Consider the following 23,782-nt stretch of genomic DNA (forward strand, 5'->3'; position numbering starts at 1 on the left):
CCACGAACTTTAGTGGAAAAACTGAGGCCATATTTTATTGTCTGCCCCTATCATTGAACGATAAAACCTACAAACCCCGTACGTCATCACCACCCAACGGATATTCATATATATCCCAATCCCTTCCAAACCCTCCACCACAACAATCCATTACAGAGAGAAAGAGGGGGAGAGAGAGAGACCGAACAAAGTTAAGAAAAAATGGCCGAAGAATGCAGTGTTGCAATCTCTTCTTCCTCTGCGCGGCTAACGCAGCAAAATTGGTGGGATCTTGTCAGCTCTACCAACCCATGGCAGCAGCAGCTAAACCAGAAGTACTCCAACTCTAATAATAATTGTGATGATCTTGATCAGGATGTTTCAAACTCCAGTACTTCATTTACCAATGCCTCCAACCACTCAAGCCTCAGCGTCGACTCCTCTCGCAGAATGCTTGCTGATCAGCGTTCTGCTTCTTCCAACGACGACCTAATTAATGGCGAACAGGTTTCTGAGAATCATATTTGGAACCATGTTCTATTGTAAGTAACTCTAATTTTTCCCTAACATATTTTATTACTAATTAGCTAGTAATTAGAAGAGTTATATAATCTATGATAAAACTTGAACCATCCATTTTTTTTCTTCTTACATATATAGCAGGGTTTCGACCCTTGAGCCTAGTCTATCCTACCTATCACCTTACCTACCCTCACAACTGGGCTAATCCCAGTAACACTTGAGCCGTGTCTATATATATGTGCATCTTTATACATTTAGGCATATATATGGTAATTAATTTAAGTTTTGAATGAACCATGAATATGCAGAAACGCTAATGCAAACCATGATTTAAGCAACGATGATCATGGTGTTGGAGAGAACTTCCTAGATGCACTATCATCCAAGAGCTTGTCAACTCATCATGTTATGTACAATGAGCCTGCTTGTGACGACTTGAAGAAGTTGGACAACAATAGTACTTGGGAGTTCATAAACTCAGCTGCCTCCAATTTCAACAATTTTGAAAAGCATATAAATGGAGGATTCATGGACAACAACATGAATATTAGTATTGAGAAAGAAAGGATAACCAAGATGTCTAATCAAGTCAGCACCTGGTCCATTGCATCCCCAGAACCACAACTAGTACTCAACAATATGCCTCCTCATCAAATAATGGATCAAGAAAACAAACTTTGTTCTACTATCTTTCATCATGATCGTCAGTACTCACAACCAAATCTCTGTCATTTAAAGCCACAACCGTTTTTTAATGATTCCACATCGTCATGCAATCCTCAGATGGGAATTACAAATATAAACTCCGGATCCAGTTTATTTTCCTGTTACAGCAGTCAAATTATGAAGGTAGATGATCAGAATCATGGACACCATAATGGCATTGAACATCAGATTGGCCTCAACAACGCAACGGCTGCATATAATCATACTAGCAAGTACTTCAATGGAAATGGATCACTACTGTCGGATTCTTATTATTCTTCATCCACTAGTACTACTGCTGCCAGAAATTTAGCAGATGTTGGATCTTTTACGAGTCAATTAGGAAATAAACCCTTGATTGACCTTCATGCTCCTAAGTCTTGTTTCAAATCTTTCAACTCTTCTGATCATTCTAAGAAGCAAACCCTGCAAACTTCTTCGTCGGTAAGCTCAATATTTAGTTAATTTAATTTTTTCTTGAGCGATATCTTAACTGAAGCTCATCGTATATTATATATGTATATATAATTGAATGAGTAGTGAAAGAGGACAGGTTCTAATTACATGTGTATATATAATACACGCAGGCAAGAATGAGTAGTGGAAGAGGACAGGGAATTGCAAATGAAGGAAAGAAGAAAAGAACGGACGACACATCATCAGAAACAGTCGTGAAAAAGCCTAAGCAAGAAACTTCTACAGGATCATCTGCAAAGGTGCTCTAACATACAAAATAAAAAAGGAAAAAGACAAAAGAAATCATGCTTGATCGTTAATTGATAAAATAACCTTTTCTTATGAAATTATTAATTAATGTCTCGGATCAACAGATTCAGGCACCAAAAGTCAAGCTTACGGACAGAATCACGGCCCTTCAACCAATCGTATCTCCGTTTGGAAAGGTGAGCGGAAGCCACACAAGAAAACCTGCTAATTAATTCATTTCAACTGGATTAATTTAGATGTTTCATTCCTTTAACTGATCATCGTATTTGGCATATTTTAAATTATCATAATTTGGTTACATTTCAGACCGATACAGCATCAGTATTATATGAAGCGATTCAGTACATTAAGTTCATGCAAGACCAAGTGCACGTGGTATATATACTAACTCTGTCCATTATAAACGATTTTATTTTCTAACTAATAAGAAGTTAATAATACCAGCATAGAATTAATCTACATTTCCATAATTTTTATGCAGCTACTGAATAGCCCTAATTTGAAGACAAATTCACCAAAGGTATATACATGCTTATATATATATATAGACACACACACACATTCTTATGCTAAATAATTAATGTTATTTTATTTAGGATCCATGTGCGATGGATAGAAAAGATTACAAGGGGGACACAATGGTTGATCTCAAGAGCAAAGGCCTATGTTTGGTACCTGTTTCATGTACCCCTCAAGTTTATCGTGAAAATACAGGATCAGAGTATTGGACACCAACATATAGAGGATGTTTGTATAGATAATTAACCAAGTGCATATATGATAGTTTTAATTATATATATATATGTTTCATATTTTCTTATGGTCAATGTAATAATTTTAATCTAGAAAAAAATGTGGTCAGTGCATGTTTATATCTTCTAAAAAAGAATGGGAATTATATATCTATATATATATATATATATTTCTTTTGTATTATGGCTTTGGCCTAATTAAAGTGCCATGCAGATGCTGGAAGTCAACGGTTCATTCTTTCCGATCTCACATTCTTCTTCTTTTCATTCTCCTCATGATCATCAGTTTTTGTAAAATTCTAATATCACATGCAAAAGGACCAATGAAAGTCTATAACCATAGCTGTTGTTTATACCATATTTAAGGTCTCGTATAAATACTCGAGGGACTTAAATGTAATTATGTGATAAAGGAATGGGCAAATATGTAATAAGTGAGGAGTCCTTATTCTATAAAAGGACCCCTCACCCTCACAATTAGGAGAGGTCATTTCAGAGGCCAATTCCTAGGCCATTTCACCCCCTCTCAAAGCTCTCACTCTCAGAGCTCTCTCTCCCTCAAATAAATACATAATCAGTGTGGACGTAGCCCAAACCTTGGGGTGAACCACGATACATCTTGTGTTATTTACATTTATTGCATATTCACGGTCGGATTTACGTTGTTCCAAGACTTCCGGTTTTGTACATCAACATTTGGCACCGTCCGTGGGAAACGATACGAAAAGTTGTGTCAGTTCTCTTTCATTTTTTCACCTCCGCCGTGAATCTGCAAAATCTCTGAAGCCCAAAAAACCAAAACAATGTATGATATTTGAAAACCCCAGAAATCCACACCCCCACCCAATTCACCAAAAACACCATCTGGGGTTCCACAAAAATGCATTCCCAAACCCAAAGGCTTTGTCTTTTCCTCTTAACCCTGTTGCTTTTGCTCCCCATTGCAAAACCAGATCTGGCTTCTGACCGCGCCGCTCTACTGGCCCTGCGCTCCATCGTCGGCAGTCGAACTCTGCTCTGGAATGTGAACCAGACCAGCCTATGTTTGTGGACTGGCGTCAACTGTGAGAACAACCGTGTCACGGTGATTCGTCTTCCCGATGTGGCTTTATCCGGCGTAATCCCCAGTGGCATTTTTTGAAATCTGACCAGTCTTCGCACTCTCAGTCTCCGTCTCAACGCTCTGAGGTCCTATGCCGTCAGATCTCTCCGCATGCGTTACTCTTCGTAACCTTTACTTGTAGGGGAACCTTTTCTCCGGCGAAATCCTGGAGTTTTTGTATAGTCTACACAACTGGGTCCGACTGAACTTGGCGTCCAACAATTTTTCTAGCGAGATCTCACTGAGTTTCAACAATCTCACCCGCCTGAGGACTTTGTATCTTGAAAACAACAAGCTTTTTGGAGTGATTCCCGAGCTGAAGCATTCATAATCTCAACCAGTTTAATGTATCCATCAATTTACTAAACGGGTCTGTTCCGAAGCAGTCGCAGTCTTACTCTTCCAACTCGTTTTTGGGTAATTCGTTATGCGGGTGTCCGCTTGATGCTTGCCCTAGAGATGGTGGAGGAGATGTAAACATCAATGACAACCACAAAAGGGGAAAGTTTTCAGGTGGTGCTATTGCCGAAGAAGAGCAAGAAGACGAGCTCCGTCGACATCGCCATCGTGAAACACCTAGAAGTCGAGATTCCCGGCGAGAAGCTACCCTAGTTAAGTGCCTCAACTAATGGTACCTACATTGTCACCACATTTACCCTTGTGCTTGAATTCAACAAGGGCAGGCTACAGAACTTGTGCTCGACTCCCATGTCACCGGCTCCCCTGACTCCAAGCTCACTGTCCTTCTCATCTCTGACATGGTTTTTTATACTCACGGTCAGGAATAAACCCATACCGACTTAACTCATTTTGGAGCTACCCACGCATACCAGATAACATGTGCATCTCTTCCCCCTTTTTCTTTTGCAACCTTCCAGCAGCCAAAGTTATGTTGAAAGGACTGAAAGCAATTTGTTCTCCATCTTTAGGGAGCAATTAGCATCTGGCGCAAACAGCTGTTGAATCAAGAGTGCAAGTGGATAACAAGTTATGGACTCGTGAACCACGGAGCGCTAGGAAAAGAAAAGGGAGGCTTTCCTCACATGCCATCCCACTACAAGGTCCCAGCAGCAACCAAACAGAGAGCAGAAAATGAAAGCAAAAGCAAAGCAGAAAACAAAATAAAAAAGCAAAAGCAACGCACCAACGACTGCTTTATTTATTTTTTGTATGATGTAATTTATTTTTATTTATCTTTCGGAGACATCTGTATAAACCATATCAGAGGTTAATAAAAAAATAAATAAATAAATAGGCAAAGCCCAAAATAAATGGGTTGGAATGTTGTGTGGAGGGCGAAGGCTCATAGGCCCAAAATAGCACCAACCAGGTGATCAAAAGTACGCCCAATATTCCAAAATTATTCGGCAACCCGCCGCTATTACCACCAACCAGGTGATGAAATGTACAACCCGTACTCTAATATCATTTGGCAACTAGCCATTCATGCCACCGACCAGGTGATGAAATGTACAACCCGTACTCTTCTTTATGCCACCAACCAGGTGATCAAAAGTACGCCCAGTACTTCAAAATTATACATGATCACTACTCATGTCAATCATACATAAACATACATGAGCATTACTCATATCAATCATACATAAACATTCATGAGCATCACTCATGTCAACATTCATGAGCATCACTCATGTCAACATTCATGAGCATCACTCATGTCAAACATCCATGAGCATCACTCATGTTAATCAACATAAACATTCACGAGCATCACTCATGTCAATCAGCTTCAAAAAGCTTTATTTACAGAGCTCTAGCTTCAAAAGCTTTATTTACAAAAGTTCCAGCTTCGAAAACTTCATTTACAAAAGTTCCAGCTTCGAAAGCTTCATTTACAGAGCTCTAGCTTCAAAGCTTCACTTGCAAAGCTTCACCTACAAAGCTTCAGTGCAGGGTATACAAATACCGCCTCCGAACAACCGCCACTTCGGCCCATACATGGATTCAATGTGAAGTCTCCAGCCAACAGACTCTATTGACCGAAGATTTGGGGGACTACACTATACACCATATATTGGGCCTCAACTGGGCCTCATGAAAAATATTTGGGGGACTTAGCCCATTATTTATGTATTAAGGAGCGAACCCTTATTCTATAAAAGGGACTCTCTCACTTTCATTAGAGAGCACTCATGAAAATACTTGGGAGACTTAGCTCATTATCTATGTACTGAAGAGCGAGCCCTTATTCTATAAAAGGGACTCCCTCACTTTCATTAGAGAGCACTCATGAAAAATACTTGAGGGACTTAGCCCATCACTTATGTATTGGGGAGCGAGCCCTTATTTTATAAAAGGGACTCCCTCACTTTCATTAGAGAGCACTCATGAAAAATACTTGAGGGACTTAGCCCATCACTTATATATTGGGGAGCGAGCCCTTATTTTATAAAAGGGACTCCCTCACCTTCGTTAGAGAGCACCGCCACCAGCTGAGCAACCGCTTCGCCACGAGCATCACTCATAACCCATCATTCATGTATTGAGGAGCGAGCCCTTATTTTATAAAAGGGACTCCCTTACCACCATTAGAGAGCATTAACTCTAGCCCGTATTTATGTATTGAGGAACGAGCCCTTATTTTATAAAAGGGACTCCCTCACCTTCATTAGAGAGCAACACCGCCAGCTGAGCAACCGTCTCGCCGCGAGCATCACTCCTAACCCATCATTTATGTATTGAGAAGCGAGCCCTTATTCTATAAAAGGGACTCCCTCACCATCATTAGAGAGCATCAACGTCTACTGAGCAACCGCCTGGCCGCGAGCATCAACTCTAGCCCATATTTATGTATTGATGAGCAAGCCCTTATTCTATAAAAGGGATTCCCTCACCTTCAATGCCACAAGCCGAGCCAACCAAGGCAACATAAGCCACGAGCCGAGCATCCTCGCAGCATGTGCTACTTCTAGTTGAGCATCATTTCAGATTGAGCACCGCCTCACATCGAACATCAGTTCAAGACAACATCTAGTTACTTCGGCCCACACATGGACTAAATTTCAAGTCTCCAGCCAAAAGACTTTCTTGACTGAAAACTTGGGGGACTACTGTTTATACCATATTTAGGGCCTCGTATTTAGATCTCGTACAAATACTCGAGGGACTTAAATGTAATTACGTGATAAAGGAATGGGCAAATATGTAATAAGTGAGGAGTCCTTATTATATAAAAGGACCCCTGACCCTCATAATTATGAGAGACCATTTCAGAGGCCAATTCCTAGGCCCTTTCACCCCCTCTTAAAGCTCTCACTCTCAGAGCTTTCTCTCCCTCAAATAAATACATAATCAGTGTGGACGTAGCCCAAACCTTGGGGTGAACCACGATACATCTTGTGTTATTTATATTTATTGCAGATTCACAGTCGAATTTACGTTGTTCCATGACCTCCGGTTTTGTGCATCAACAGCTGCTTCAACTATTCAACACTGAGTTTCTCTAAGTCGACCATAACTGATACGTACACATTACAAATGAGAGTTTCGAATCCTAAATTTCTAGTTGTTCTACTCCCACCCATTATCCTACTCATCCTCACCACCATTATTAGGCTAAACCTAATTATTTATGTGTGTATATATATATATATATATATATATATATATATATTATCTTTGGAGAATGAATGTACGTGAAATACATTTCTATATTGAGCATGTTTTAATGGAGAAGAGATTCATAAAGATTCATGATGCATGAGCATGTTGGAATATGATGATGATGATGATGTTGGCTTTACTATGGGTGTATTTGATGTTTGGAGTTGCACCATAAGATTGGTGTACTGATATACAATTAACCAAAGTGTGTGATAAGATGTATGACTTATCATAAGAGTCATACCCTTCTATAAGTGATGTGTCTTATCATGAAAGGATAAGACCATTCAGAAATGTCTCACAACTCTATGGAAAGGGTATGATGAAGTCTATAAAAGGAGGATTCATTTCTCTAGACAAATTATTAAACGTGAAACAGACTTTCTTCTTCCCTTTGGTATGCTATTTCTCCCCTGGCACTACCACATAGTAATCAATAGTCTAATGACATTAAAGTTTGATCCCGTGACAATCGTGCTAAATTCCATCAGAGCAAACCTTATATTATATATTCTCATTTTCTTGAAATGATCAACAGAGTGAAAAAGAGAACACAACTCAGTATACTAAGTGTTATAATACAATTGGTTGAAAATTGTTTTATTATCTTCACCAAAAAAAAAATAAATTTTATTACACTTGGTGTACCGTGCCATGTTCCTAACACGTTGAAAAATTTCTCAAGGAGTAATAGTACTTACAAATTGAAATGCTTGCAAGGTGGTCACTCACTTTGCTTTTGTCCTCAGCACATCTCATGAAATTATGTACAAGCTATGTAAATAGTACTTTCCAAAACCATAATTTAAATTTGAATCCCGACAAATTTTAATTCCAGAAGCAAAAGTTGACAAGGGGAAAAAGTGAATCCAACGAAGCAAAATTGGTCAAGGGAAAGATTAAGCATAAAGTGCAGAACTCGTAGTGGTAGTGGTGCACTTAAACATGCTATTTTGGTGCTCCCCTCAATCAAAATGATGGTAGACTATATTTATGGTCTACTTTAGAAAGAAAGAAACTGATATGCATGATGTGCTTCCTTCCCAGTTTCTCCTCAAACCACTAAAAATATCTTCTCTACTAATTAATAAAACACTTATTGTCAACCAAAATCTTATGAAATTACCAGTTTAATCCTTTAATTAAAACATAACATGAATAAGAAATATGGACAGAAATGTAATTTCACATAACCAAATTTTGCTATTTTTTTTAAACCTCACATACATGTAATCATAATCTATCTCTAATTAAAAAAAAAAAAAAAAAAAAAAACAAAACTTCCCATTTCCCACATTTTCTATCACTCTCTTCCTCTCTCCTTCTATTTCAAAAACAAAAATAAAAAAAATTTCTCGCACACACATATGCTAGTATTTTATTAACAAAATTGCAGAAAACACTGTTTTTAGTAGTATTCCAATAATTGTCGACTTTGACTAGTCATTTTTGAAGACCCAAATGGAAGACTTCGATGAGGTTCAACGGATTGTAATATCGTAAAGAATATGTAGTTTAATTAGGTAAAAGCGTTTGTTGTAGATGAGGTAATTTTCTTAAATTCCCTTCTCATGTCATGTGCTTGTATTCCCGTCCCAATACTGCATATATCAAAAGAGTGTAATGCTAACTCGTAGTTAACTAAATCATGGACGCAGAAAAAGAATGTTGCGACTAAAACTTATACTAATGCTATTGTAAAATTTGACCGCATGATGATATATTTATGGGAGTTTGAATGAAATACTTTTAATACTGTTTATTTTTAAAGAAAATGTCATTTTTACTGTAAAAAGGCACTCCTGCTACTATTCATTTACAACACATTTTTGTCATTTTAAGTAAAACTCAAAAATTTCAAATCATTTTTATTAGTTTTCCTTATATTTAAAACACTATAGATTACTGTTCTTTTTATCAAGGACAAGTCCAAACTGACTTTGATTCATAGATGAAAGCCCTAACTCGTATCCAAATTTCTGAACTATGTTAGGCCCATCAATTAGCATCTGGCTTTGAAGTTAGCCCAATGAATTACACTTTGTTTTAACTTATTTGAATTTAGGCAATCGAAGCCGATTATTGTGTTTATATCCAACTAACATGAGATGATGTTTAGTCATAAAAAAGTTAAGATTTTATCATAAAATCTATTATTAATAATATGTGAAGTAATTTAATTTTTCATAAACCCTTATATGTTTTGGTTCTCACTAATGTAGAGCCAAATTATGAAAGAAGTTATAATAGATTGAGTTATTCTCATATTTCCAAATAGTTTTATAATAAAACTTTAACTTTGTTCATGGTAACATGCTTAATTGAAAATTTAGTCAAATTAGTTTATGTGAAGCCCCATAACAACACATGCTTCACATCACCTAATTTATATTGTTCACTTGCTTAATTCAGTCAAACCTATACTAAAACAGAGTCCATTTAAAAGCCTACTTTGGAACCGAATCTCATTCGGATCCATATATACTAAATCTGTTGAGCAGACGATGCAGACCGTTGAAATTTGATCCAACAAATACAATTATTATAATTTTAGAGAGTCTTCTATTTGTAACGGTTTGATCAAATTTTAACGATGTGAATCTTGTGGTTAGCAGGCTCAGTTTTATTGGATACAGGGGATCCGGTTCCTAAACTTTAACTCGTTTATCACTTGACGAACCCTTAAATTAAATTACTCTTAATTAACCAAGCATCCCGAAAATTATGGCGGTCTTTGGCTTCCTTTCTTCCCGTTTGCACTCCCAAAGTAGAGGAAGCTCCCAATCCCAAAGATCGTCCTTCCTTTCCTCTTCAGTGACTCACCGCCGACCTTCTCTTGTACTGCTACTCAATTAGTAACGCTACAACTCACTCCCTCCCCCCCCTCCTAATTTGCAATTAGGGTTTTCCATTGCCCCCCTTTCCGTCATTTTTTTTGACACCGCTTACATGAAGCGCGGGTTCGACGATTTCGAAATCTCCGACGAGGACTGGGAGGAGCACTCCTCCGCCTTCAAGCCCTCCCGCGTCCTCAAGAAGCCTCGCACCCCAACGCCGCGCCCAATCGAGTCCTTCGCCTTCCGATCATCCCCCAAGCCCCAACAACTCTACGACGAAGATGAAGACTCCGATTGCGTCGAGATTAAACCCGAACTGGAGGACAACGATTCCGATTGTGTCGTGATTAAGGACGAATTGGAGGACGACGACGCCGACGAGGTCCCGGAGGCAAGGACGGTCAATCGTGGCCGTCGGTTCGTGGTCGAGGACGAGGATAGCGATGGGGATTGGGCTAATATTGACTCAACGAGTGAGGAAGAGGAGGATGCGGTAGACGAGTTGGAGGATGACGATGTGGTTGGGAAAGCTTTGCAGAAGTGTGCCAAAATATCGGCGGATTTGAGAAAGGAGCTCCACGGGTCGTCGGCTCCGGCGGTGTCTGATAGGTACGCCGAAGTGGAAGCTGCCTCTGTGAGGATTGTCAATCAGGTGCCTTTTCTTACTTTTACTGAGCTTTTTGTGGTATGAATGTCATGGAGTTGGAAAGCTCTTTTACTTGTTCTTAATTGGGTTTAAAAAAATTTGGCATGCCTTTGTTTCCAATTTATTTTAAAAATGAGGAAAATTTACAGGTGAATAGAATGTGGCTGTATAAAAGTTTGGTTCTTGTGTGAAGGTTTTGTTTTTTTTTTTGTTATGTGTTGCGAGGTCCTCATAAGCAAAAAGTTGGCTTCTTGTTGCTGGTGTCGTTGTCAACTTTCAATTGGAGTGGCAAGTGATGGTTATTGATTTATTGTTGTAGGATGACATTATTGAGGCATGTAGGTCTGAGGATTCCAATTTTCAACCGATTCTCAAGCCGTACCAGTTGGTTGGTGTTAACTTTCTTCTTCTGCTGTATCAGAAGGGTATTGGCGGAGGTACTTTTTTTTTTGTTATCGGTCAGCATAATTTTGATTTTACTTCTACTTTAGACAGTACATAAATGAATTTGATTCCCTCTGTTAAATTGTATGACCGTAATGAATTTTGATTCTCTAGATTCTGATTAGTACAAGTTCTTAAAATGTGTGACTAATATTTTAGGGAACTGATATTAGCCCTTCAAAAATCTCATTTGGCATTTTTCTTTCTAAATATAGAAAGTTTGGAGTGCCAAATGAGATTTTTGGAGTGCCAATAACAATTCCTATAATTTATTGCCGAATGGTATTTCATTAGTCATTGTATGATTCTGAAATGTCAATATTAAATGCTCTTAGATGACAATGACAATGAAGAAGAAGAAGAATTGATTTTTGAATTAATTCTCATCTACTTGTATGCTAAATTGCATGATTCTGAAATGTTAAGATTGATATTCTTAGATAACAATAGAGCAATGAAGAAGAAGAATTGCTTTTTGAATTGATTCTCATCCACTTGTATGCTTGCATGATGCTCAAAGAATATATACATGCTAGAATGGTACAAAACAACTTGACTTTCAGGTTAAGGTTTTCACGCTGTGAGAGCCGAGAATAACTTAAAACCATAGTAGGCTTAAGCCCACTCGATGTAAATTGAAATAGGGTATTCAGTAACTGGTAAACGGCTTTGAGATTGAAGTTCCTATAAGAAGTTTTATATTTAAGTAGATAAAAATTGTTTGTAAATTGAAATAGGGCGTTCATTAAGGGTAACTGGGAAACGGCTGTGAGATTGAAGTTTCTATAAGAAGTTTTATATTTAAGTGACTTCATGTAACAACAACAACAGAGCTTTATCGCACTAAGTGATTTAGGTTAAGTAGATGAAAATTGTTTCAATCTTCTTGTGAACAATTAATCCTCAGTTTCTTTTGATTCATTGTTATGAAATTTTTCTTGTTTATGGTTTCTTGATATATGGTGGTTTGCATCTATCATTATGATTTCAAAGTCCTTGTAATGAAAATGTGGTATGGATAACTTTAACATGATGTTTTTCAGAGAGACCTTGAAATTTGGGAGTTTTTTTAATGCCATTACTTAAGTAGAGTCAAAATTTGGAGCAGTGGCATGTAATCTTGTTAGTGGCCTGGTTGGTCAATGGAGTGATGATAATGCGGTACTTTCTAGTATTTCAAGTGTGAATGTCTGGAAAGTTAAAAGAAGATGTTTTTGATAGGGTCACAAAATTTGTTTGTTTCACAACTAACTTCAAGGCCATGTCAATAAAGAAGAAATTTAAGCAGTGAAGGATATGCATTTTGTTTTCGTTGTTATTATGCTCAAAATTTTGCAATTGTAGTTATGAAGCTGTGTATAAGCGTATATGCATCTGTGGCTTGGTTTAATATCAGTTCTCAATCATTACAGTTTAATATCCTTTATATTTTGTGCAGCCATTTTGGCGGACGAGATGGGTCTCGGGAAGACCATTCAGGTACCTACGTGTCCTTCCCTTTGCCTATTCAGTAATATTTGTAACTTTGGTTTGTAATAATTGTCCTTGTTGAACAGGCTATAACGTACTTGATGTTATTGAAACATTTAAATGATGACCCGGGTCCACATTTGATTGTATGCCCTGCTTCTGTTTTGGAAAATTGGGAAAGAGAACTTAAAAAGTGGTGCCCGTCATTCACTGTTCTCCAGTATCATGGGGCTGCAAGATCGGCTTATTCAAAAGAGTTGAACTCTTTGTCCAAAGCTGGATTACCACCTCCTTTTAATGTTATTCTCGTGTGCTACTCACTATTTGAAAGACACAGGTTTGCTTTGGTGTTGCATATGGATAATGGATAGTGATTATGATTTTATGCTATCTTAATTCCTTAACTTCTGGTCTTCCAGTGCACAGCAGAAAGATGATCGTAAAATTCTGAAACGGTGGCAATGGAGTTGTGTGCTTATGGACGAGGCTCATGCTTTGAAGGACAAAAATAGCTACAGGTGGAAAAACCTAATGTCTGTTGCACGAAGTGCAAACCAGCGTCTAATGCTGACAGGGACACCTCTACAAAATGATTTACATGTATGACCTTTTACCCTTTGAAATCTTATGGGATATTACTTAGGGAAGACTGGAATATGATAAAGTGTAAATGTGGTTTTGATGGTCATGATCTACTGTGTGGAACTGAATTTTTGGGTTACGTTCGAGGATGTTGTGGGAACTCTGTGTTACATGAAAATACCATCTGTGAGTCTCAGAGAAACAACTAAGAATTGAAATCATTTAATAATTTCATGTTTCTTGATTAAGTTCCTTGAATTAATATTGATTTGCAATGGGACACGTGCTTCTGTTTTAATTTTTAGATTTTTTTAGTTGTTAAATGACTCATTAAGTTATGGGTTTCTGTTGCAGGAGCTTTGGTCTATGCTGGAGTTTATGATGCCAGATCTTTTCACTACAGAGGATGTGGACTTGAAAAAGCTGTTAAGTGGTGAAGATAGAGATTTGATTGGCCGCATGAAATCCATATTAGGACCCTTTATTTTGAGACGCTTAAAATCTGATGTTATGCAACAACTTGTTCCAAAAATACAGCGGGTATGTTTTATGACTTTATGCCTAGTCATTTTCGGGGCTTTGGTTCTTGATTTTTCATATTGTCATGTTTTCATTCTCTTTTGGTTATTTCTTTTGTTTTTTTTAGAAAGAAGCTGAGAAATGTAGTGCAGGTTGAGTATGTTGTCATGGAAAAGAAGCAAGATGATGCCTATAAAGAAGCCATCGAGGAGTATCGGGCAGCTTCACGAACTCGTATTGCAAAAACTTCAGAGGTTAACTCGAACAGTATTCTTAAGGTTATTCCTCGGCGGCAGATCTCCAACTATTTCGTTCAGTTTCGTAAGGTGCATCTTTCTCGACTTTCATGTTTTTGATATCCCAGTTCTTTTGTTGTGATTGCATATATGTTGTGCTCATGGTTTTTTTTTTCTTTCCTCATTCTCTAGATTGCAAATCATCCTTTACTAGTAAGGCGTATTTACAGTGATGAGGATGTGGTTCGTTTTGCCAGAAAGTTACATCCAATGGGTGCATTTGGCTATGAATGTACCTTAGACAAAGTAATTGGGGAACTTAAGAGCTATAGTGACTTCTCTATCCATCGGGTATATTCTTAACTTCTTGAAAATGATTTTGTATTTTTTTCTAAATTTTGTGCGTTAATCTAACTATTGATGTTTTGGAGTACTTAGATAATCTAGCTTTGTACATTCCTTGTGCGGGTGTAGCAGATTACATATTGTATGTTGACATTATGTACTCTCTCTCTCTCTCTCTCTCTCTCTCTCTCTCTCTCTCTCTGCAGCTTTTGCTGTGTTATGGTGTCACTGATAAGAAAGGATTTCTTCCGGACAAATATGCATTGCGTTCTGCAAAATCTCAGGTATAATGGTACTTTAATAAGTTCACCAACCAATTGGTCTGAATCAAAATTTGGAGAGAGTTGTTACATAATACTCTCCTTGAAATTGAGAAGAGTTTTCTTGTTGATGATATTAGGCATTGGCTGAACTTCTTCCTTCACTGAAGCAAGCTGGGCATCGTGTGTTGATTTTCAGCCAGTGGACGTCAATGCTTGATATTTTGGAGTGGACTTTGGATGTGATAGGTGTTACATACAGACGACTTGATGGAAGGTACTGGTGTACTTTGTCACATTTACAAATTTTTTTTATCTTAACAAAATGTGCTCTGCCATATGGTATGTGTTTTATTATTTGGCTTGCTCAGTTCCACTGGTTGATTGTGGTATATTTGAATTGTTACCTCGTCTATTATAAGTTATATTTTTCGTCTGTTAACCCGTATCTCCAAATTTCAGCACTCAGGTGACGGAAAGACAGACGATAGTTGATACATTCAATAATGATACTTCTATATTTGCATGCTTGCTGTCCACAAGAGCTGGAGGCCAGGGCTTGAACTTGATTGGAGCTGATACCGTAGTCATACATGATATGGATTTCAACCCGCAAATTGACCGACAGGCTGAAGATCGTTGTCATCGCATTGGCCAAGTGAAGCCTGTTACCATATACAGGTTTGCCCCTTCAATTTCCCAATGTCTCCCTCACTTCTACCTATCAACCTGAGAGAAGTACCTTTCAGGCCATACCCCCACCTTCTTCCCTGCTTTTATAATGCGGTATTTGTTTATGAGTCGTAAACTTGAATAGGAAATTGTAGGATTATAACCTGTCACGTCCTTTACAGGCTAGTGACTAAGGGTACAGTTGATGAAAATGTCTACGAGATTGCGAAAAGGAAGTTAGTGCTAGATGCTGCAGTCCTGGAATCTGGCGTGGAGATGGATAATGAAGGTGACACATCCACCATGGGAGAGATATTATCGAAACTTTTGCTTGGTTAAGATTTTAGAAAACTTACAGTCGATCTGCGGATAGAGAAACTGCAACAGAAAACTTTTGTAATTTAGTTTTTGTATTTTTCTATTCACATTGTAACATTGTAAGAGGTCCATTGTTGTATTGGATAGGGATTTGAAGAAAAACTATACGTAGTTGTAGGCCGGTATGCTATACGGGTGTAAGGCTCAAATATTATTCTGGCAGTTAAAGTTATCGTCAATGAAACGACGATGGTTAGCAAGTTTTAATTTGGAATTTCGTTGAGTGTGCTCATCCATTTATTTAATCTGGTCATTCAGCCCAGTTAAGGGGTCATAGGGCTAAAAATAGCTAAGAATGACACGAAAATTGTCTCTAGCCGAATGTTAGGTCAAAGTGCTTGTGGGCCCCATCAGGCCTAAACTGCCAAATCAGGTTAGTGGGTTGGCTATTTTCAGCCAACCATCGAGCCCAGCCTTGTAGTGTTAGAATGTTAAGCTTGACATTTTACTAACCCTCTAGCTTCAGAATGTCAAGCTTAATATTTTGTCAACCCTCCAACTCAGCTTATTTAAATGCCAACGGTTACTTGGCGTCAGCATGACACTAGCTAGCTAATGTCATGCTGTCGTTAGGTTACCGTTGGAATTTGATTTATTTATTTTTTGGACGAATTAAAAAAAAAAATCTTTTTTCCTATAAATACCTACACAATTCCTACAACATTGAAAGCTAAAGATAAGAAGTGCCACGTAGATAAGAAACTTATCTAAAATTTGCACAACCAATCATCTCGACATGTGGCACTCGAAATCATATCTGAAAAATTATTAAGATTACATAAAGATAAGAAATATGGAGAGTTACTCACGTTAGCAACACATGTCACTCAAAATCTTATCCGAAAAATTATTGAGATTATATGAAGATAAGAAATCCGGAGGCTTATATATTTTGCAACAAGTGACACTCAAAATATGTTCGAAAATCTTATTTTAATATGGTAGTTTAATTTAATTAAAATAATAAATTATGTTTGTCTTATGGCCTATTGGCCCCCTCGGTTGAAATTGATTTTTTGTCAAAGGGCTATGTTTGGCCCCTTGGCCCCTTGGCCCCTTTAATTGGAGATGGTATAAAATATGGCCTAGCATTGTTTATTAAAATATAATTTATTGCAGGGCTATAGGGCTAAAGGACGCCCTTTGAACCTCCTTCGGTTGGAAATGGCTTTACAGTGGGTCTGCAGATAGAGAAACAGCAACAGAAAACTTTTGTAATTTTGTTTTTGTATTTTTCTATTCACATTGTAACGTTGTAAGAGGTCCATTGTTGTATTGGATAGGGATTTGAAGAAAAACTATACGTAGTTGTAGGCCGGTATCCTATACGGGTGTAAATAGGCTCAAATATTATTCTGGCAGTTAAAGTTATCGTCAATAAAACGACGACGATTAGCAAGTTTTCAACTGGAATTTCGGTGCTCATCCATTTATTAAATCTGGTCATTGGGACCTTTGTTCTAAATTATCCTTTTGCTCTCGGTATTTTAACTTGGGAATGAAGGTATGTTGGTTTCTGGATCAAACAAATAATCGATTTACTTAAGACAATCCCTTAATTGTTGTCCAAACTCAAATTAATTAATCATAATCTCATTTATAGTTATCTAGGACTAAGTAGATTGAGAAGGGTTGTGTTTAATGAATGATTTGAACAAGGTTAATTTCTGAGGTTCACTGAGCTACATGAATGATAGCAGGGTTATCCATCATAAGAGGATATTCAGAGTTTGCATGAAAGCGCATAAATAAATTAAAAGGTTAAAAACAATATTCCGCGTTATGTTGGAAATAGAGTCCCATGTCGGGTCGGAAACTTCCCTGGATAAACTACACCTATAAATGGTCTCGCTCATAATTGTATTGGAGTTTTTGTGATAAAGTTTAACACGTGCCGAGTTATGCAACTAGTTAAGTTTGAACAATATCAATGTGGGTAGTAGTAGACTGCTGATTCGACACTGAATCTTAACAAGTTATGTGTAATTGAGTAGATGTTTGAACTCAAAAAAGTTCAAACACATAATTATGTAGTGTCTGTGAGTGATGTAAGTGTGGACAATGAAAGGAAACCAAGAGGAAGCTAGACAGCAAAGTTGTTAGTTGGTATGTCTTTTTTATGAAAATTCCCTTTTTACAAGATACTCTTTCTTTCTTGCATCATCACTACCACTCCTAGCTAGGCTGCTGTTGCCGCCTAGTACTATGCATATATGGAATTGGATCCTCTCCGAGGTGAACTCTTGGGATCCTCTTGACTCAATAACACGGACCGTTGGATTTTGATCCAACGGCTACAATTATTATAACTTTAGAAAGGTCCCATGTTTGTAACCGTTGGATCAAAATTCAACGGCTCGTGTTAGTGGGTCAGGAGGATCCTGAGACTTCATCTTGGAGAGGATCCAATTCCTGTAAATATTGTTGGAATTTTTTGATCGCCGGGCCCGTCCCACTCTAACGACACCAATATTGTCCCCAACTTAACCACCTGCACAATCCTCAGGTGTGAGGTTTTACCACAAAAGGCCTCGATGTTAGTTAGAGTGGGGTAATACTATTTAAACCTCTTTGGTTTCTTGCACCCACCGATGTGGGACTTTAACACTCCCCCTCACGTGTAACCTCATTTAGTGGTTCACATGTGGAGATCTACATCGGTAATTGAAACTCAGAGGTCGGCTCACGTTGGGCCCACTTGTTTTCAATGGAACTCAACGGTCGTCTCTTTGTTAAGAGTTCAGACTTGTTTCCTTCTTGGTGACAAGCTCATTGGCTTGCACGGGCCCGCAACCGTGGGCTCTGATACCATGTTGGAATTTTTGGATCGCCGAGCCCGCCCCACTCTAACAACACCGATATTGTACCCAACTTAACCACCTGCACAATCCTCAGATGTGGGGTTTTACCACAAAAGGCCTCGGTGTCATTAGAGTGGGGCGGGCCCGATGATCCAAAAATTCCAACATGGTATCAGAGCTTAGTCTTATAAATCCACTTCACTCCAATGACGGAGTTGTCACAAGGTCTGTCCACTAGTTCCCATGTCTTGTTTTTCACAATGACATTGATCTTCTCTTGAATTGCAGCCAACTCTAATTAACACCGAGGCATTTTATGGTAAAATCTCACACCTGAGGATTGTGCAGGTGGTTAAATTGGAAACAATATCGGTGTCGTTAAAGTGGAACTGGCCCGACGATCCAAAAATTCCAACAAATATTACCCTCATCATCCATCTCTCTCTCTCTCTCTCTCGTAGTTGCAGGTGAATCTTTCTTTTGGTTCCGTCCTTCCAAGTGGGAAGTTTATTTGTAGCCCGTGAATTCGCTTTTTCTATCTCCAAGGAAGCTTACCATCCCGTTCCCAATTTCCCACCATAACAACAACAACACGCAAGTGCAGTACTCCTTCAAACCCTACAAACTATACGTTGGATTTTTGTTATCTTGCCCTTTACAACATTAATACTGGCTAGCAGCTGGCTTTTAACTGAGGGAATGCATGATTTCCTTCAATAATATATTATAATTAAATTATATATTCATGCATAGGGCAGGGCAGGGGCCCCTCCCTCGCACAACCCTTGTATCACAGTACCAGTAGCAGTAACAGCATGTCTCTACTTTATGCTCTTTCCAAAAGAAAGAGTGGATCTTTGCCTGATCTTGTTTGTAAGAATTTCGAAGATCTATGAATCATATTTGTTTATCATATATCGTATAATTAAAAATTATTTTAAATATTTTTATTTAAAATTAAATATAAATAATATCTAATAAATACTAACTGCACGATTTACGATGAACGAATACGATTCACAGATTTTCAAAATTCTTTCCAAAAAATCGAGAGACGGTCCTGTTGGCAAAAAAAGCCACAAAGAGATGGGACCCACCAATGACCCGGCACCCCGTGTCCCTCTCGTTGTCACCATCGCTCACATGCATCGAGCTGCAGGCAAATCACATGTTTGTGTGTGTTGTCTGTCTATCTCGATCGACGTCCCACTTTCTAGCTATTTCAATATTTCCAACCATTCCTTTCCCATGCATGTAAATTTCTAAACGTTAATCTTGTGCTGCTCGATCATATATTTACAGTCATAGAGAGGAGATAGACTCATACGATGAGGAAACCCTAAACATAACATTGCATATGCGGCAGTAAATCAATGTGTTAATATTTATAGTCATAGTGGAGATAGACTCAAAAAACTCATCTTAGGGTTAAAAAAAAAACCCTAAATATTGAGTAACATGGCTCGTGTGTGATAAGGATAGTTGTTTTCACTTCTATGTTTCTCCTTTTGCACTTATTTCATTGTTTCTATCTCTTGATTCTGTTTCAATTCATTCAATTCAAATATCAAAGAAAACAAAAATCACTTATCGTGCTATAAATGAATCAAATTTGCCAAATTAAAGAAAATAATTAGATAAAAGGACATAATTAGCTAGGAGTAATATGTGAGTTTTGAACTTAAGCTTAGTAACCTTTATCTTCTTAATTTCTTCATGCATGTAAATTAAGATATACACTTAAATAAATAACACAATACATGTAGTTGTAGTACTAGTATAGTGGTGGGAAAGGAAAGGAATAATATTGATTGGATTAAGGGGGGATGGGAAGGAGAGGGGTATGTCTTATATGATGTCCATATACTCCATTGTGGTGCCGGCAACGATTCCTGAAGGTACGGCTGGACCCACACGGAAGAAGACTTTCAACCAGTACTAGTACTACCACCACCACCAGCAGTCTCCACTGTCTACTCGTGTCTAACCTCCAGAAGAAGAAGAAGCAGCAACTAGGGTTGTGGCTCTCTGTGGTCCCACTAGGGTTCGTAACTTCGTCACTTTCATGTCACTCCACTGTAGGCCACCGAAAATTCCCACAAACCGCAAAATTTCCTTCTCTAAAGATAGACATGACCCACAGCACAATTTGTTCCTCCAATCTTTCTCCAGTAATTAATTTCAAAATTTAATTTGGCTACTATGTTTTACGACTTTCTGATTATTTTTATCCATTCGGAATTAATCTAAATTATGATGGAGTGCTGTATCGACATGGTGAGTTTTGAATGAAAAAGAATATTGATTCTGAGTCATGACAATCAAGGAAAATCTTGGTTAGCTCTATTTAATTGCAACTGTACATTTTAAACATGAAGATATATATTATACGCAGCTTAAAATTATTAAAAGAAGAATGATAGAAGACTTTCTTAAAAATAAAACTCAGAGTCTTTATCATCTCATATTTTAATGCCAATCACGTCGATTATTGAAAACTGGATTTTATATTAATAGTTAGGAATGTGGGTTGTTGTCATTACGTCGATTATTGAGAATTTGGTGTGTACTGTGGGTATGATCATGTGAATACAGCAATATAATATCCTAAATGAAGTTACTATCAAATAATATTATATATTCATAAGAATAATATATATATATATATATATATATATATATATATATATATATTAGGTACAAAAAGACGCTGATGTGATGCTAACGTAGAGAATGTGTCTCACGGGACTGCAGCTGGTTTAGGATTGAAAGGAAAAGACGAACAGTTTTTTTTTTTCTTTTATTACCCAATAAGTATTTGATTTTAAATTCACCGAGGAAAAGGATTTTTCCTTTAGACAAGGAATTTGTGGAAAATTTTCAAACTGTCCCTACGCAGTTAACTCATATAACTGGTTAATGTCTTACTATTGTTAAACAAAGGCAACTTAATTAATCAAAGATTCCAAATACTTTTTTGTTACATCAAAGATTAGAGGGTTTCAAATCTTGTACTTGGGCTGTTACTTACTCCTTATTCAAATATTTGTTGCCCCGCAAAAAACTTAAAGTATTCATGCAAGATTGACCTTAATTCAACGCCGTAAGCACTAGATTGGGATTGCTTAAATTAGTTCAAAAACAACTTATTAAACAATTTAGGACATTAAATGTTTAGTAAATCAGAAAAAAGTTTTTTTTTAAACTACTATCAGTGACAGTAAAAATTGGTAGAAAAAAGTAGCCTTTTTTTTTCAAAGAGGCGGTCGTAGGAATCTAACATAAAAAGAAAATTAAAGATTATTAAAAATATATTATGTCATATTTAATGTTATACTCTTTTTATTCATTTAAACATAACCACATCAATTTTATATAAAAATTTACTAAACATTCGGACACTGTTTTTTCTATTAAAAGCCCTTTTACAAAAAAAAAAAATTTACTAAACACTCAACTGTTTTATTTCACATTTGTTTTGTCTTACAACACAGTAGAAGTAGTTTTTTTTTTTAAGCACAACAATATCAAACTAGCCCTAATTCTTTTGGTTGAATTAAATACAAAAAAAATGTTAAAAATAAAATGTTTATATTTATAAATTCCAATAATAAAGTATGAAAATTCTGGGAAATATTCTTTTTATGGTAATGCTCGTGAGGCCATCGATATAAACCGTATTTAGTAAACCATATTAGGTGGTTGTTGATAATTGAATTATTACTTAAGCGTTGAGTAACGTGCTTATTTGTTATTAGTGATACATCACATTGTTTACAAATATGGTCTAAAAACTTGGTCTATCTAGCATCACTCATTTTTTTTTCTTTTTTATAATGGACTAGTTTTATCAACAAACCCAATATATATTACCTTTGATTACGGGAGGAGCGTGTTAATCTTTGTGAATGAGGACTCATTGTACATGCAGCCAAACAAATGAAGCTCATCGACAGCCATTTTTTGTTCTGAATGATCAGCTTGAACAATGATATTCTATATAGTACTTCACTATCGATATTTCAACGCAGAATATATTTACGCTAGACGATAAATTTTGCAGAAAAGGTATAACGTTTGGCTAAACCTCAAGGAGTTGATAATTCCATTCACGTTTTTCTATATATGGAAATCATACATAGTATAAAATATAGACACAGCCAAACCAAGCCCTGCAACAAAACACTAGAAATTGGAGAATATCACACAAGATCAAACCTTAAAATCAGTACTGGACACCACCTGCTTACAACCACAACCGAATAATTGTCAAGTTAGAATTCTTTCACATTCCCCACCATATGCATCCGGTTCTATATCCATAATTGCCCAAACCACATGAGGCAACTACATATATACGAAGTTATAAGTGTTGTTTTATTATTTTAACCTTCTTGCTTTTTTGTTTCGTGACGTGTTTTGCAGGTTTATGTTTTTTAAGTTTTGTTTAAGAGGGGTTAGAACTTAGGTACTTTGTCTTCCCTCTCTTGGTCTTGTATCATTCCCTTTTTTTGAGAGGTAAAGTATATAGTCTAGAATAAATATTCCCATTGAAATATTTAGAAAAACGTGATCATCAACTCTCTTGAGGTTTTAAGAAGGGTTAAGTTTAATGTGTTCTGAGATGTAAAGTTTGTATCTAAAATTAGATATTCAATTTCTGTTCTCACTAAAATTTTATCATACTGCTAAGGGTTTTGAAAGAAAAAAATTGTATTTAAGGTAAATTATTATGAACCACTGGTTGTCTACTACTCATGTGTCTATGACGAGAAATGACCTGGGAGTACTCCGTCTCCTAACTTGACCAACATTGGAAAATTTTTAATCAAGGAAATCAGGTCAGATCATTCGGTTGCATATTTCATGATAGCCCACCATGTCTAAGTGGTGGGTCTATAGATGATGCTACCCCCTAAAAGGGTCTTTAAGGACAGAAACCCCCTGCCCTGACTAATCTACTCCTGACGAAATTTTCTCTTTTTTCCTTTATATATATATATAATGTAATGGATGTATTCCTTTGGTACCATGTATTGCTGAACATGTATATTACCGTATAAAGGGAACAAAGAGGTTGATTATATTACATGACTACTAGTTAAGTCATGCAGCACTGAGATTGACAGAGGAAAATTCAAAGAGTTTGGCTCTATACCTCACAAGCCAACAAAGATTGTCC

General features: G+C 37.1%; 2 protein-coding genes across 2 annotated transcripts; both read left to right on the forward strand.

The window, feature by feature from the left end:
- Nucleotides 1-73: 73 nt before the first annotated feature.
- LOC126606730 (transcription factor bHLH68-like) lies at nucleotides 74-2,927 on the forward strand. The gene is made up of 7 exons (XM_050274118.1): nucleotides 74-521; nucleotides 810-1,650; nucleotides 1,794-1,922; nucleotides 2,037-2,108; nucleotides 2,239-2,307; nucleotides 2,414-2,452; nucleotides 2,529-2,927. Exons 1-7 carry the CDS (start codon nucleotides 202-204, stop codon nucleotides 2,691-2,693), a joined length of 1,635 nt encoding a protein of 544 aa, XP_050130075.1. The 5' UTR covers nucleotides 74-201; the 3' UTR covers nucleotides 2,694-2,927.
- A 7,179-nt stretch (nucleotides 2,928-10,106) lies between these two features.
- On the forward strand, nucleotides 10,107-16,006 carry LOC126608213 (protein CHROMATIN REMODELING 19-like). The gene is made up of 12 exons (XM_050276046.1): nucleotides 10,107-10,899; nucleotides 11,213-11,330; nucleotides 12,776-12,816; nucleotides 12,894-13,144; nucleotides 13,227-13,407; nucleotides 13,744-13,929; nucleotides 14,061-14,234; nucleotides 14,337-14,495; nucleotides 14,696-14,773; nucleotides 14,890-15,026; nucleotides 15,212-15,430; nucleotides 15,604-16,006. Exons 1-12 carry the CDS (start codon nucleotides 10,360-10,362, stop codon nucleotides 15,758-15,760), a joined length of 2,241 nt encoding a protein of 746 aa, XP_050132003.1. The 5' UTR covers nucleotides 10,107-10,359; the 3' UTR covers nucleotides 15,761-16,006.
- The last annotated feature ends 7,776 nt before the right edge of the window (nucleotides 16,007-23,782 follow it).

This window comes from Malus sylvestris, chromosome 16 (genome assembly GCF_916048215.2).
Source record: "Malus sylvestris chromosome 16, drMalSylv7.2, whole genome shotgun sequence".
In the NCBI taxonomy this organism is placed as follows: Eukaryota; Viridiplantae; Streptophyta; class Magnoliopsida; order Rosales; family Rosaceae; genus Malus; species Malus sylvestris.

Bases quoted from the DNA above. Each gene is read 5' to 3' on its own strand.
- LOC126606730 (XM_050274118.1), top strand. From the start codon at position 202: ATGGCCGAAGAATGCAGTGTTGCAATCTCTTCTTCCTCTGCGCGGCTA. The intron at 1,651-1,793 runs GTAAGCTCAATA...TAATACACGCAG, and splicing joins CCCTGCAAACTTCTTCGTCG to GCAAGAATGAGTAGTGGAAG. The intron at 2,109-2,238 runs GTGAGCGGAAGC...GTTACATTTCAG, and splicing joins TCGTATCTCCGTTTGGAAAG to ACCGATACAGCATCAGTATT.
- LOC126608213 (XM_050276046.1), top strand. From the start codon at position 10,360: ATGAAGCGCGGGTTCGACGATTTCGAAATCTCCGACGAGGACTGGGAG. The intron at 11,331-12,775 runs GTACTTTTTTTT...TATTTTGTGCAG, and splicing joins TCAGAAGGGTATTGGCGGAG to CCATTTTGGCGGACGAGATG. The intron at 14,235-14,336 runs GTGCATCTTTCT...CTCATTCTCTAG, and splicing joins ATTTCGTTCAGTTTCGTAAG to ATTGCAAATCATCCTTTACT.